Source organism: Gopherus flavomarginatus, chromosome 23, assembly GCF_025201925.1.
Source record: "Gopherus flavomarginatus isolate rGopFla2 chromosome 23, rGopFla2.mat.asm, whole genome shotgun sequence".
Taxonomy (NCBI): Eukaryota; Metazoa; Chordata; order Testudines; family Testudinidae; genus Gopherus; species Gopherus flavomarginatus.
The window spans coordinates 17,310,404-17,325,168 of NC_066639.1; the positions used below are offsets into that span (position 1 = coordinate 17,310,404).

The window sequence follows — 14,765 nt, forward strand, 5'->3', positions numbered from 1 at the left end:
CTTCTCTTCCAATGACAGAGACATCCACACCCAATGCCATAACATCTTCAGTGCACACCACAATGGAAACAAGCAACAGTGAGACAACCTCAGCCACATCCTCTCCACTGCCAACGCTGACCAGCTCTTCCACCCACAGCACCTTCTTCACTTCTGTCTCTCACACAACCCTTTCCAAAACCACCACCAATGAAACGACTCTGGCAACAACAGTTTCTGCTCCAGCTTCAACACAATTTACCAACCTTGAAACTATATCGTCAACAACAACCTCTGAGTCCGCAACATCTGAAACATCCACTAGCGAGACAGTGGGCACAAGAGCTACTCACTCTGCTGTTGTATCAACATCTTCCAGAGAGATAACGACAAGTGTCTCTCTCTCAACACTACCTGAATCTTTCACCACTGAGACAACTGTAAGAACAACTTCTCTTCCCGCTACTTTTAGTGAATATACAAGCAGTGAGATTCCCACAGCAACCTCTTTTCCAGGCCTAACCACAGTCAAAATTTCCACAAAGGAGGAAAGTCTGACGGCTGCTTCCCAGTCTCCTCTGACAGCATCGTCCAGTGAAAGTCCCATAAGGACGACTGTCACACAGCCAGTGGTCTCTGAATTCACCACCAATGAGACAACCGTGACATTTGTTCCTCCCCATCCAACTGGGACTGAATTCACAAGTACAGACATGACCATGGCAAGCTCTCCTTCTCTTCCAATGACAGAGACATCCAAACACAGTGCGATAAAATCTTCCGTTCACACCACAATGGAAACAAGTAACAGTGAGACAACCTCAGCCACATCCTCTCCACTGCCAACGCTGACCAGCTCTTCCACCCACAGCTCCTTCTTGACTTCTGTCTCTCAAGCATCCCTTTCCGAAACCACGTCCAGTGAAATGACTCTGGCAACAACAGTTTCTGCTCCAGCTTCAACAGGATTTACCAACCGTGAAACAACATTGTCAACAACACCCCCTGCGTCCGCTCCATCTGAAACATCCATTAGTGAGACAGTGGCAACGAGAGCTACTCACTCTGCAGTTGTATCAACATCTTCCAGGGAGATAACGACAAGTGTCTCTCTCTCAACACTACCTGAAACTTTCCCCACTGAGACAACTGTAACAACTTTTCTTCCCTCTACTTTTAGTGAATATACAAGCAGTGAGACTCCCACGGCAACCTCTCTTACAGTCCTGAGCACAGCCAAAATTTCCACAAGGGAGGAAAGTCTGACGGCTGCTTCCCAGTCTCCTCTGACAGCATCGTCCAGTGAAAGTCCCATAAGGACGACTGTCACACAGCCAGTGGTCTCTGAATTCACCACCAATGAGACAACAGTGACATTGGTTCCTCCCCATCCAACCGGTACTGAATTCACAAGGACCGAGATTACCATGGCAAGCTCTTCTTCTCTTCCAGTGACAGAGACATCCACACACAATGTGATAAGGTCTTCAGTTCTCACCACAAGGGAAACAAGCAACAGTGAGACAACCTCAGCCACATCCTCTCCATTGCCAACGGTGACCAGCTCCTCCACCCACAGCACCTTCCTGACTTCCGTCTCTCACACAACCCTTTCTGAAACCACCACCAATGAAACGACTCTGGCAAAAACAGTTTCTGCTCCAGCTTCAACAGAACTCATCAACAGTGAGTTGTCTTTGTCAACAATACCCTCCGTGCCCACTGGGTCTGAAATATCCACTAGTGAGACAGCGGCGACAAGAGCTACTCACTCTGCAGTTGTATCAACATCTTCCAGGGAGATAACAACAACTGTCTCTCTCCCAACACTACCGGAAACGTTCCCCAGTGAGACAACCGTAAGGACAAAGTCTCGTCCCACTACTTTTAGTGAATATACAAAAAGGGAGACTCCCATGGCAACGTCCCTTCCGGCCCTGAGCACTGAATCCATATCCATGAGCAGCACTTCAAGCCCAACCACCACAGCTGAGAACAGCACCCTCTCCGAGTCTGTCTCTACACCCAATATTTCTAGGCTGACCTCCACTGCTGGGGCAAGCACCGTCTCCAAGTCTGTCTCCACGCCCAGCGCTTCCAGCCCAAGCTCTGTGACCGAGGGCAGCACCATCTCTGAGCCTGTCTCCATGCCCAGCGCTTCAAGCCTGACCTCCACGGCTGAGACCCACACCATCTCTGAGTCTGTTCCCTCGTCCAGTGCTTCAAGCCTGACCTCCACGGCCGAGACCCACACCGTCTCCGAGTCTGTTCCCTCGTCGAGTGCTTCAAGCCCGACAACCGCAGCCGAGGCCAGCAGTGTCTCTGAGCCCGTCTCCAAACCCAGAGGTTACAGCTCGAGCTCTGCGACCGAGGCCAGAACGATGTACAAGTCCGTTTCCACGCACAGCCTTGCCAGCTCGACCTCCACCGTCGAGGCCATCACCATCACACAGCCAGCAGTCTCTGAATTCACCACCAGTGAGAAAACCGTGACATTGGTTCCTCCTCATCCAACTGCTACTGAACTCACAAGTACAGAAACCACCGTGGCAAGCTTTCCTTCTCTTACAATGACAGAGACATCCACACGCAATGCCATAACACCTTCTTCAGTGCACACCACAATGGAAACAAGCAACAGTGAGACAACCTCAGCCACATCCTCTCCACTGCCAACGCTGACCAGCTCTTCCACCCACAGCTCCTTCTTGACTTCTGTCTCTCACATAACCCTTTCCAAAACCACCACCAATGAAACGACTCTGGCAACAACAGTTTCTGCTCCAGCTTCAACAGAATTTACCAACCGTGAAACAACATTGTCAACAACACCCTCTGTGTCCGCTCCATCTGAAACATCCACTAGCGAGACAGTGGCCACAAGAGCTACTCACTCTGCAGTTGTATCAACATCTTCCAGGGAGATAACGACAAGTGTCTCTCTCTCAACACTCCCTGAAACTTTCCCCAGTGAGACAACCCTAACAACAACTTCTCTTCCCCCTACTTTTAGTGAATATACAAGCAGTGAGACTCCCACGGCAACCTCTCTTCCAGTCCTGAGCACAGCCGAAATTTCCACAAAGGAGGAAAGTCTGACGACTGCTTCCCATTCTCCTCTGACAGCATCTTCCAGTGAAAGTCCCATAAGGACAACTGTCACACAGCCAGTGGTCTCTGAATTCACCACCAACGAGACAACCGTGACATTGGTTCCTCCCCACCCAACTGGGATGGAATTCACACGTACGGAGACTACCATGGCAAACTCTCCTTCTCTTCCAATGACAGAGACATCCACACCCAATGCCATAACATCTTCAGTGCACACTACAATGGAAACAAGCAACAGTGAGACAACCTCAGCCACATCCTCTCCATTGCCAACGCTGACCAGCTCTTCCACCCACAGCTCCTTCTTGACTTCTGTCTCTCACATAACCCTTTCCAAAACCACCACCAATGAAACGACTCTGGCAACAACAGTTTCTGCTCCAGCTTCAACAGAACTTACCAACCGTGAAACAACATTGTCAACAACACCCTCTGTGTCCGCTCCATCTGAAACATCCACTAGCGAGACAGTGGCCACAAGAGCTACTCACTCTGCAGTTGTATCAACATCTTCCAGGGAGATAATGACAAGTGTCTTTCTCTCAACACTCCCTGAAACTTTCCCCAGTGAGACAGCTGTGACAACGACTTCTCTTCCCCCTACTTTTAGTGAATATACAAGCAGTGAGACTCCCACGGCAACCTCTCTTACAGTCCTGAGCACAGCCGAAATTTCCACAAGGGAGGAAAGTCTGACGACTACTTCCCAGTCTCCTCTGACAGCATCGTCCAGTGAAAGTCCCATAAGGACGACTGTCACACAGCCAGTGGTCTCTGAATTCACCACCAATGAGACAACCGTGACATTGGTTCCTCCCCATCCAACTGGGACTGAATTCACAAGTACCGAGATTACCATGGCAAGCTCTTCTTCTCTTCCAGTGACAGAGACATCCACACACAATGTGATAAGGTCTTCAGTTCTCATCACAAGGGAAACAAGCAACAGTGAGACAACTTCAGCCACATCCTCTCCATTGCCAACGATGACCAGCTCCTCCACCCAAAGCTCCTTCCTGACTTCTGTCTCTCACACAACCCTTTCTGAAACCACCACCAATGAAACGACTCTGGCAACAACAGTTTCTGCTCCAGCTTCAACAGAATTTACCAACCGTGAAACAACATTGTCAACAACACCCTCTGCGTCCGCTCCATCTGAAACATCCACTAGCGAGACAGTGGGCACAAGAGCTACTCACTCAGCAGTTGTATCAACATCATCCAGGGAGATAACGACAAGTGTCTTTTTCTCAACACTACCTGAAACTTTCCCCAGTGAGACAACAGTAACAACAACTTCTCTTCCCCCTACTTTTAGTGAATATACAAGCAGTGAGACTTCCACGGCAACCTCTCTTCCAGTCCTGAGCACAGTCGAAACTTCCACAAGGGAGGAAAGTCTGACGGCTGCTTCCCAGTCTCCTCTGACAGCATCGTCCAGTGAAAGTCCCACAAGGACAACTGTCACACAGCCAGTGGTCTCTGAATTCACCACCAATGAGACAACAGTGACATTGGTTCCTCCTCATCCAACCGGTAGTGAATTCACACGTACGGAGACTGCCATGGCAAGCTCTTCTTCTCTTCCAGTGACAGAGACATTCACACACAATGTGATAAGGTCTTCAGTGCTCACCACAATGGAAACAAGCAACAGTGAGACAACCTTAGCCTCATCCTCTCCATTGCCAATGCTGACCAGCTCCTCCACCCACAGCTCTTTCCTGACTTCTGTCTCTCACACAACCCTTTCCGAACCCACCACAAATGAAAAGACTCTGGCAACAACAGTTTCTGCTCCAGCTTCAACACAATTTACCAACCTTGAAACTATATTGTCAACAACACCCTCTGAGTCCGCCACATCTGAAACATCCACTAGCGAGACAGTGGGCACAAGAGCTACTCACTCTGCTGTTGTATCAACATCTTCCAGGGAGATAACGACAAGTGTCTCTCTCTCAACACTACCTGAATCTTTCACCACTGAGACAACCGTAAGAACAACTTCTCTTCCCTTTACTTTTAGTGAATATACAAGCAGTGAGATTCCCACAGCAACCTCTCTTCCAGGCCTGACCACAGTCAAAATTTCCACAAAGGAGGAAAGTCTGACGGCTGCTTCCCAGTCTCCTCTGACAGCATCGTCCAGTGAAAGTCCCATAAGGACGACTGTCACACAGCCAGTGGTCTCAGAATTCACCACCAATGAGACAACCGTGACATTTGTTCCTCCCCATCCAACTGGGACTGAATTCACAAGTACAGACATGACCATGGCAAGCTCTTCTTCTCTTCCAGTGACAGAGACATTCACACACAATGTGATAAGGTCTTCAGTGCACACCACAATGGAAACAAGGAACAGTGAGACCACCTCAGCCTCATCCTCTCCACCGTCAATGCTGAGCAGCTCTGCCACCCACAGCTCCTTCTTGACTTCTGTTTCTCAAACACCCCTTTCCGAAACCACGTCCAGTGAAATGACTCTGGCAACAACAGTTTCTGCTCCAGCTTCAACAGGATTTACCAACCGTGAAACAACATTGTCAACAACACCCTCTGTGTCCACTCCATCTGAAACATCCATTAGTGAGACAGAGGCAACGAGAGCTACTCACTCTGCAGTTGTATCAACATCTTCCAGGGAGATAACGACAAGTGTCTCTCTCTCAACACTACCTGAAACTTTCCCCACTGAGACAACCATAACAACAACTTCTCTTCCCCCTACTTTTAGTGAATATACAAGCAGTGAGACTCCCATGGTAAACTCTTTTCCAGTCCTGAGCACGGCCAAAATTTCCACAAGGGAGGAAAGTCTGACGGCTGCTTCCCAGTCTCCTTTGACAGCATCGTCCAGTGAAAGTCCCACAAGGACGACTGTCACACTGCCAGTGGTCTCTGAATTCACCACCAATGAGACAACAGTGACATTGGTTCCTCCTCATCCAACCGGTACTGAATTCACAAGTACGGAGATTACCATGGCAAGCTCTTCTTCTCTTCCAGTGACAGAGACATTCACACACAATGTGAGAAGGTCTTCAGTGCTCACCACAATGGAAACAAGCAACAGTGAGAGAAACTCAGCCTCATCCTCTCCATTGCCAATGCAGACCAGCTCCTCCACCCACAGCTCCTTCCTGACTTCTGTCTCTCACACAACCCTTTCCGAACCCACCACCAATGAAACGACTCTGGCAACAACAGTTTCTGTTCCAGCTTCAACAGAACTCACCAACAGTAAGTTGTCTTTGTCAACAACACCCTCCATGCTCACTGGGTCTGAAATATCCACTAGCGAGACAGCGGCGACAAGAGCTACTCACTCTGCAGTTGTATCAACATCTTCCAGGGAGATAACGACAAGTGTCTCTCTCTCAACACTACCTGAATCTTTCACCACTGAGACAACCGTAAGAACAACTTCTTTTCCTCCTACTTTTAGTGAATATACAAGCAGTGAGACTCCTACGGCAACCTCTCTTCCAGGCCTGAGCACAGTCGAAACTTCCACAAAGGAGGAAAGTCTGACGACTGCTTCCCACTCTCCTCTGACAGCATCTTCCAGTGAAAGTCCCATAAGGACAACGGTCACACAGCCAGTGGTCTCTGAATTCACCACCAACGAGACTACCGTGACATTGGTTCCTCCCCACTCAACTGGGATGGAATTCACACGTACGGAGACTACCATGACAAACTCTTCTTCTCTTCCAATGACAGAGACATCCACACCCAATGCCATAACATCTTCAGTGCACACCACAATGGAAACAAGCAACAGTGAGACAACCTCAGCCACATCCTCTCCACTGCCAATGCTGACCAGCTCTTCCACCCACAGCTCCTTCTTGACTTCTGTCTCTCACACAACCCTTTCCAACACCATCACCAATGAAACGACTCTGGGAACAACAGTTTCTGCTCCAGCTTCAACACAATTTACCAGCCTTGAAACTATATTGTCAACAACACCCTCTGAGTCTGCCACATCTGAAACATCCACTAGCGAGACAGTGGGTACAAGAGCTACTCACTCTGCTGTTGTGTCAACATCTTCCAGGGAGATAACGACAAGTGTCTCTCTCTCAACACTCCCTGAAACTTTCCCCAGTGAGACAACCATAAGAACAACTTCTCTTCCCTCTACTTTTAGTGAATATACAAGCAGTGAGATTCCCACAGCAACCTCTCTTCCAGGCCTGACCACAGTCGAAATTTCCACAAGGGAGGAAAGTCTGACGGCTGCTTCCCATTCTCCTCTGACAGCAACGTCCAGTGAAAGTCCCATAAGGACGACTGTCACACAGCCAGTGGTCTCTGAATTCACCACCAATGAGACAACCGTGACATTGGTTCCTCCCCATCCAACTGGGACTGAACTCATAAGTACGGAGACTGCTATGGCAAACTCTTCTTCTCTTCAAGTGACAGAGACATCCACACACAATGCCATAACACCTTCTTCAGTTCACACCACAATGGAAACAAGCAACAGTGAGACAAACTCAGCCACATCCTCTCCATTGCCAACGCTGACCCGCTCTTCCACCCACAGCTCCTTCCTGACTTCTGTTTCTCAAACAGCCCTTTCTGAAACCACCACCAGTGAAATGACTCTGGAAACAACAGTTTCTGCTCCAGCTTCAACAGAATTTACCAACCGTGAAACAACATTGTCAACAACACCCCCTGTGTCCGCTCCATCTGAATCATCCGTTAGTGAGACAGTGGCAACGAGAGCTACTCACTTTGCAGTTGTATCAACATCTTCCAGGGAGATAACGACAAGTGTTTCACTCTCAACAATACCTGAAACTTTCCCCACTGAGACAACTGTAACAGCTTTTCTTCCCCCTACTTTTAGTGAATATACAAGCAGTGAGACTTCCACGGCAACCTCTCTTCCAGTCCTGAGCACAGCCAAAATTTCCACAAGGGAGGAAAGTCTGACGGCTGCTTCCCAGTCTCCTCTGACAGCATCGTCCAGTGAAAGTCCCACAAGGACAACTGTCACACAGCCAGTGGTCTCTGAATTCACCACCAATGAGACAACAGTGACATTGGTTCCTCCTCATCCAACCGGTAGTGAATTCACACGTACGGAGACTGCCATGGCAAGCTCTTCTTCTCTTCCAGTGACAGAGACATTCACACACAATGTGATAAGGTCTTCAGTGCTCACCACAATGGAAACAAGCAACAGTGAGACAACCTTAGCCTCATCCTCTCCATTGCCAATGCTGACCAGCTCCTCCACCCACAGCTCTTTCCTGACTTCTGTCTCTCACACAACCCTTTCCGAACCCACCACAAATGAAAAGACTCTGGCAACAACAGTTTCTGCTCCAGCTTCAACACAATTTACCAACCTTGAAACTATATTGTCAACAACACCCTCTGAGTCCGCCACATCTGAAACATCCACTAGCGAGACAGTGGGCACAAGAGCTACTCACTCTGCTGTTGTATCAACATCTTCCAGGGAGATAACGACAAGTGTCTCTCTCTCAACACTACCTGAATCTTTCACCACTGAGACAACCGTAAGAACAACTTCTCTTCCCTTTACTTTTAGTGAATATACAAGCAGTGAGATTCCCACAGCAACCTCTCTTCCAGGCCTGACCACAGTCAAAATTTCCACAAAGGAGGAAAGTCTGACGGCTGCTTCCCAGTCTCCTCTGACAGCATCGTCCAGTGAAAGTCCCATAAGGACGACTGTCACACAGCCAGTGGTCTCAGAATTCACCACCAATGAGACAACCGTGACATTTGTTCCTCCCCATCCAACTGGGACTGAATTCACAAGTACAGACATGACCATGGCAAGCTCTTCTTCTCTTCCAGTGACAGAGACATTCACACACAATGTGATAAGGTCTTCAGTGCACACCACAATGGAAACAAGGAACAGTGAGACCACCTCAGCCTCATCCTCTCCACCGTCAATGCTGAGCAGCTCTGCCACCCACAGCTCCTTCTTGACTTCTGTTTCTCAAACACCCCTTTCCGAAACCACGTCCAGTGAAATGACTCTGGCAACAACAGTTTCTGCTCCAGCTTCAACAGGATTTACCAACCGTGAAACAACATTGTCAACAACACCCTCTGTGTCCACTCCATCTGAAACATCCATTAGTGAGACAGAGGCAACGAGAGCTACTCACTCTGCAGTTGTATCAACATCTTCCAGGGAGATAACGACAAGTGTCTCTCTCTCAACACTACCTGAAACTTTCCCCACTGAGACAACCATAACAACAACTTCTCTTCCCCCTACTTTTAGTGAATATACAAGCAGTGAGACTCCCATGGTAAACTCTTTTCCAGTCCTGAGCACGGCCAAAATTTCCACAAGGGAGGAAAGTCTGACGGCTGCTTCCCAGTCTCCTTTGACAGCATCGTCCAGTGAAAGTCCCACAAGGACGACTGTCACACTGCCAGTGGTCTCTGAATTCACCACCAATGAGACAACAGTGACATTGGTTCCTCCTCATCCAACCGGTACTGAATTCACAAGTACGGAGATTACCATGGCAAGCTCTTCTTCTCTTCCAGTGACAGAGACATTCACACACAATGTGAGAAGGTCTTCAGTGCTCACCACAATGGAAACAAGCAACAGTGAGAGAAACTCAGCCTCATCCTCTCCATTGCCAATGCAGACCAGCTCCTCCACCCACAGCTCCTTCCTGACTTCTGTCTCTCACACAACCCTTTCCGAACCCACCACCAATGAAACGACTCTGGCAACAACAGTTTCTGTTCCAGCTTCAACAGAACTCACCAACAGTAAGTTGTCTTTGTCAACAACACCCTCCATGCTCACTGGGTCTGAAATATCCACTAGCGAGACAGCGGCGACAAGAGCTACTCACTCTGCAGTTGTATCAACATCTTCCAGGGAGATAACGACAAGTGTCTCTCTCTCAACACTACCTGAATCTTTCACCACTGAGACAACCGTAAGAACAACTTCTTTTCCTCCTACTTTTAGTGAATATACAAGCAGTGAGACTCCTACGGCAACCTCTCTTCCAGGCCTGAGCACAGTCAAAATTTCCACAAAGGAGGAAAGTCTGACGACTGTTTCCAAGTCTCCTCTGACAGCATCGTCCAGTGAAAGTCCCATAAGGACGACTGTCACACAGCCAGTGGTCTCTGAATTCACCACCAATGAGACAACCGTGACATTGATTCCTCCCCATCCAACTGGGACTGAATTCACAAGAACAGACACGACCATGGCAAGCTCTCCTTCTCTTCCAATGACAGAGACATCCAAACACAGTGCGATAAAATCTTCAGTTCACACCCCAATGGAAACAAGTAACAGTGAGACAACCTCAGCCACATCCTCTCCACTGCCAACGCTGACCAGCTCTTCCACCCACAGCTCCTTCTTGACTTCTGTCTCTCACATATCCCTTTCTGAAACCACGTCCAGTGAAATGACTCTGGCAACAACAGTTTCTGCTCCAGCTTCAACAGAATATACCAACCGTGAAACAACATTGTCAACAACACCCCCTGCGTCCGCTCCATCTGAAACATCCATTAGTGAGACAGTGGCAACGAGAGCTACTCACTCTGCAGTTGTATCAACATCTTCCAGGGAGATAACGACAAGTGTCTCTCTCTCAACACTACCTGAAACTTTCCCCACTGAGACAACTGTAACAACTTTTCTTCCCCCTACTTTTAGTGAATATACAAGCAGTGAGACTCCCACGGCAACCTCTCTTACAGTCCTGAGCACAGCCAAAATTTCCACAAGGGAGGAAAGTCTGACGGCTGCTTCCCAGTCTCCTCTGACAGCATCGTCCAGTGAAAGTCCCATAAGGACGACTGTCACACAGCCAGTGGTCTCTGAATTCACCACCAATGAGACAACAGTGACATTGGTTCCTCCCCATCCAACCGGTACTGAATTCACAAGGACCGAGATTACCATGGCAAGCTCTTCTTCTCTTCCAGTGACAGAGACATCCACACACAATGTGATAAGGTCTTCAGTTCTCACCACAAGGGAAACAAGCAACAGTGAGACAACCTCAGCCACATCCTCTCCATTGCCAACGGTGACCAGCTCCTCCACCCACAGCACCTTCCTGACTTCCGTCTCTCACACAACCCTTTCTGAAACCACCACCAATGAAACGACTCTGGCAACAACAGTTTCTGCTCCAGCTTCAACAGAACTTACCAACCGTGAAACCACATTGTCAACAACACCCTCTGCGTCCGCTCCATCAGAAACATCCACTAGCGAGACAGTGGGCACAAGAGCTACTCACTCTGCGGTTGTATCAACATCATCCAGGGAGATAACGACAAGTGTCTCTCTCTCAACACTACCTGAAACTTTCCCCACTGAGACAACCATAACAACAAGATCTCTTCCCCCTACTTTTAGTGAATATACAAGCAGTGAGACTCCAACGGCAACCTCTCTTACAGTCCTGAGCACAGCCAAAATTTCCACAAAGGAGGAAAGTCTGACGACTGCTTCCCACTCTCCTCTGACAGCATCTTCCAGTGAAAGTCCCATAAGGACAACTGTCACACAGCCAGTGGTCTCTGAATTCACCACCAATGAGACAACCGTGACATTGGTTCCTCCCCACCCAACTGGGATGGAATTCACACGTACGGAGACCACCATGGCAAACTCTCCTTCTCTTCCAATGACAGAGGCATCCACACCCAATGCCATAACATCTTCAGTGCACACCCCAATGGAAACAAGCAACAGTGAGATAACCTCAGCCACATCCTCTCCTCTGCCAATGCTGACCAGCTCTTCCACCCACAGCTCCTTCTTGACTTCTGTCTCTCACACAACCCTTTCCGAAACCACCACCAATGAAACGACTCTGGCAACAACAGTTTCTGCTCCAGCTTCAACACAATTTACCAACCTTGAAACTATATTGTCAACAACACCCTCTGAGTCCGCCACATCTGAAACATCCACTAGCGAGACAGTGGGCACAAGAGCTACTCACTCTGCAGTTGTATCAACATCTTCCAGGGAGATAACGACACGTGTCTCTCTCTCAACACTACCTGAATCTTTCACCACTGAGAAAACCGTAAGAACAACTTCTCTTCCCGCTACTTTTAGTGAATATACAAGCAGTGAGATTCCCACAGCAACCTCTCTTCCAGGCCTGACCACAGTCAAAATTTCCACAAAGGAGGAAAGTCTGATGACTGCTTCCCAGTCTCCTCTGACAGCATCCTCCAGTGAAAGTCCCATAAGGACGACTGTCACACAGCCAGTGGTCTCTGAATTTACCACCAACGAGACAACCGTGACATTGGTTCCTCCCCATCCAACTGGGACTGAATTCACAAGTAGAGACATGACCATGGCAAGCTCTCCTTCTCTTCCATTGACAGAGACATCCAAACACAGTGCGATAAAATCTTCCGTTCACACCACAATGGAAACAAGTAACAGTGAGACAACCTCAGCCACATCCTCTCCACTGCCAACGCTGACCAGCTCTTCCACCCACAGCTCCTTCTTGACTTCTGTCTCTCACACATCCCTTTCCGAAACCACGTCCAGTGAAATGACTCTGGCAACAACAGTTTCTGCTCCAGCTTCAACAGAATTTATCAACCGTGAAACCACATTGTCAACAACACCCTCTGCGTCCGCTCCATCTGAAACATCCACTAGCGAGACAGTGGCCACAAGAGCTACTCACTCTGCAGTTGTATCAACATCTTTCATGGAGATAACGACAAGTGTCTCGCTCTCCACACTACCTGAAACTTTCCCCAGTGAGACAACCCTAACAACAACTTCTCTTCACACTACCTTCAGTGAATATACAAAAAGTGAGACTCCCATGGCAACGTCCCTTCCGATCCTGAGCACTGAATCCATATCCATGAGCAGCGCTTCCAGCCCAAACTCCACGGCTGAGACCAGCACCCTCTCGGAGTCTGTCTCTACACCCAATATTTCTAGGCTGACCTCCACTGCTGGGGCAAGCACCGTCTCCGAGTCTGTCTCCACGCCCAGCACTTCCAGCCCAAGCTCTGTGACCGAGGAAAGCACCGTCTCCGAGTCCCTCTCCAAGTCCAGTGCTTCGAGTCTGACCTCCACAGCCGAGACCCACACTGTATCCGAGTCTGTTCCCTCGTCCAGTGCTTCAAGGCCGACCTCCAGGGCTGAGACCCACAACATCTCTGAGTCTGTTCCCTCGTCCAGTGCTTCAAGCCCGTCCTCCGCATCCAAGGCCAGCAGTGTCTCTGAGCACCTCTCCACACTCAGCGGTTACAGCCCGAGCTCTGCGACCGAGGCCAGCACCATGTCCGAGTCCGTCTCCACGTCCAGCCCTGCCAGCCTGACCTCTCCCACTGAGGCCACCACCATCACACAGCCAGCCGTCTCTGAATTCACCACCAGTGAGACAACCGTGACATTGGTTCCTCCCCATCCAACTGGGACTGAACTCACAAGTACGGAGACTACCATGGCAAACACTCGTTCTCTTCCAGTGACAGAGACATCCACACCCAATGCGATAAGATCTTCCATTCACACCACAATGGAAACAAACAACAGTGAGACAACCTCACCCATATCCTCTCCACCACCAACGCTGACCAGCTCTTCCATCCACAGCTCCTTCTTGACTTCTGTTTCTCAAACAACCCTTTCTGAAACCACCACAAATGAAAAGACTCTGGCAACAACAGTTTCTGCTCCAGCTTCAACACAATTTACCAACCGTGAAACTATATTGTCAACAACACCCTCTGAGTCCACTTCATCTGAAACATCCACTAGCGAGACAGTGGCCACAAGAGCTACTCACTCTGCAGTTGTATCAACATCTTCCAGGGAGATAACGACAAGTGTCTCTCTCTCAACACTACCTGAAACTTTCCCCACTGAGACAACCGTAACAACAACTTTTCTTCCTCCTACTTTTAGTGAATATACAAGCAGTGAGACTCCCACGGCAACCTCTCTTCCAGTCCTGAGTACAGCAGAAATTTCCACAAAGGAGGAAAGTCTGACGACTGCTTCCCACTCTCCTCTGACAGCATCTTCCAGTGAAAGTCCCATAAGGACAACTGTCACACAGCCAGTGGTCTCTGAATTCACCACCATTAAGACAACCGTGACATTGGTTCCTCCCCACCCAACTGGGATGGAATTCACACGTACGGAGACTACCATGGCAAACTCTCCTTCTCTTCCAATGACAGAGACATCCACACCCAATCCCATAACATCTTCAGTGCACACCCCAATGGAAACAAGCAACAGTGAGACAACCTCAGCCACATCCTCTCCACTGCCAACGCTGACCAGCTCTTCCACCCACAGCTCCTTCTTGACTTCTGTCTCTCACATATCCCTTTCTGAAACCACCACCAATGAAACGACTCTGGCAACAACAGTTTCTGCTCCAGCTTCAACACAATTTACCAGCCTTGAAACTATATTATCAACAACACCCTCTGAGTCCGCCACATCTGAAACATCCACTAGTGAGACAGTGGGCACAAGAGCTACTCACTCTGCAGTTGTATCAACATCTTCCAGGGAGATAACGACAAGTGTCTCTCTCTCAACACTACCTGAATCTTTCACCACTGAGACAACCGTAAGAACAACTTCTCTTCCCGCT

The 14,765-nt window shown here is 48.9% G+C and overlaps 3 protein-coding genes across 3 annotated transcripts; all 3 read left to right on the plus strand.

Annotated features, from left to right (window-relative positions):
* The first annotated feature begins 1,814 nt into the window (after positions 1 to 1,814).
* Positions 1,815 to 3,829, plus strand: LOC127039764 (uncharacterized). The gene is made up of 3 exons (XM_050933621.1): positions 1,815 to 2,511; positions 3,177 to 3,330; positions 3,748 to 3,829. Exons 1-3 carry the CDS (start codon positions 1,896 to 1,898, stop codon positions 3,827 to 3,829), a joined length of 852 nt encoding a protein of 283 aa, XP_050789578.1. The 5' UTR covers positions 1,815 to 1,895.
* A 2,329-nt stretch (positions 3,830 to 6,158) lies between these two features.
* On the plus strand, positions 6,159 to 7,671 carry LOC127039765 (uncharacterized). Its single transcript, XM_050933622.1, has 2 exons — positions 6,159 to 6,780; positions 7,661 to 7,671. Exons 1-2 carry the CDS (start codon positions 6,159 to 6,161, stop codon positions 7,669 to 7,671), a joined length of 633 nt encoding a protein of 210 aa, XP_050789579.1.
* A 5,218-nt stretch (positions 7,672 to 12,889) lies between these two features.
* On the plus strand, positions 12,890 to 14,404 carry LOC127039766 (putative protein TPRXL). Its single transcript, XM_050933623.1, has 2 exons — positions 12,890 to 13,857; positions 14,247 to 14,404. The coding sequence occupies exons 1-2, from the start codon at positions 12,969 to 12,971 to the stop codon at positions 14,402 to 14,404; spliced, it is 1,047 nt and encodes a 348-aa protein (XP_050789580.1). The 5' UTR covers positions 12,890 to 12,968.
* Positions 14,405 to 14,765: the final 361 nt, after the last annotated feature.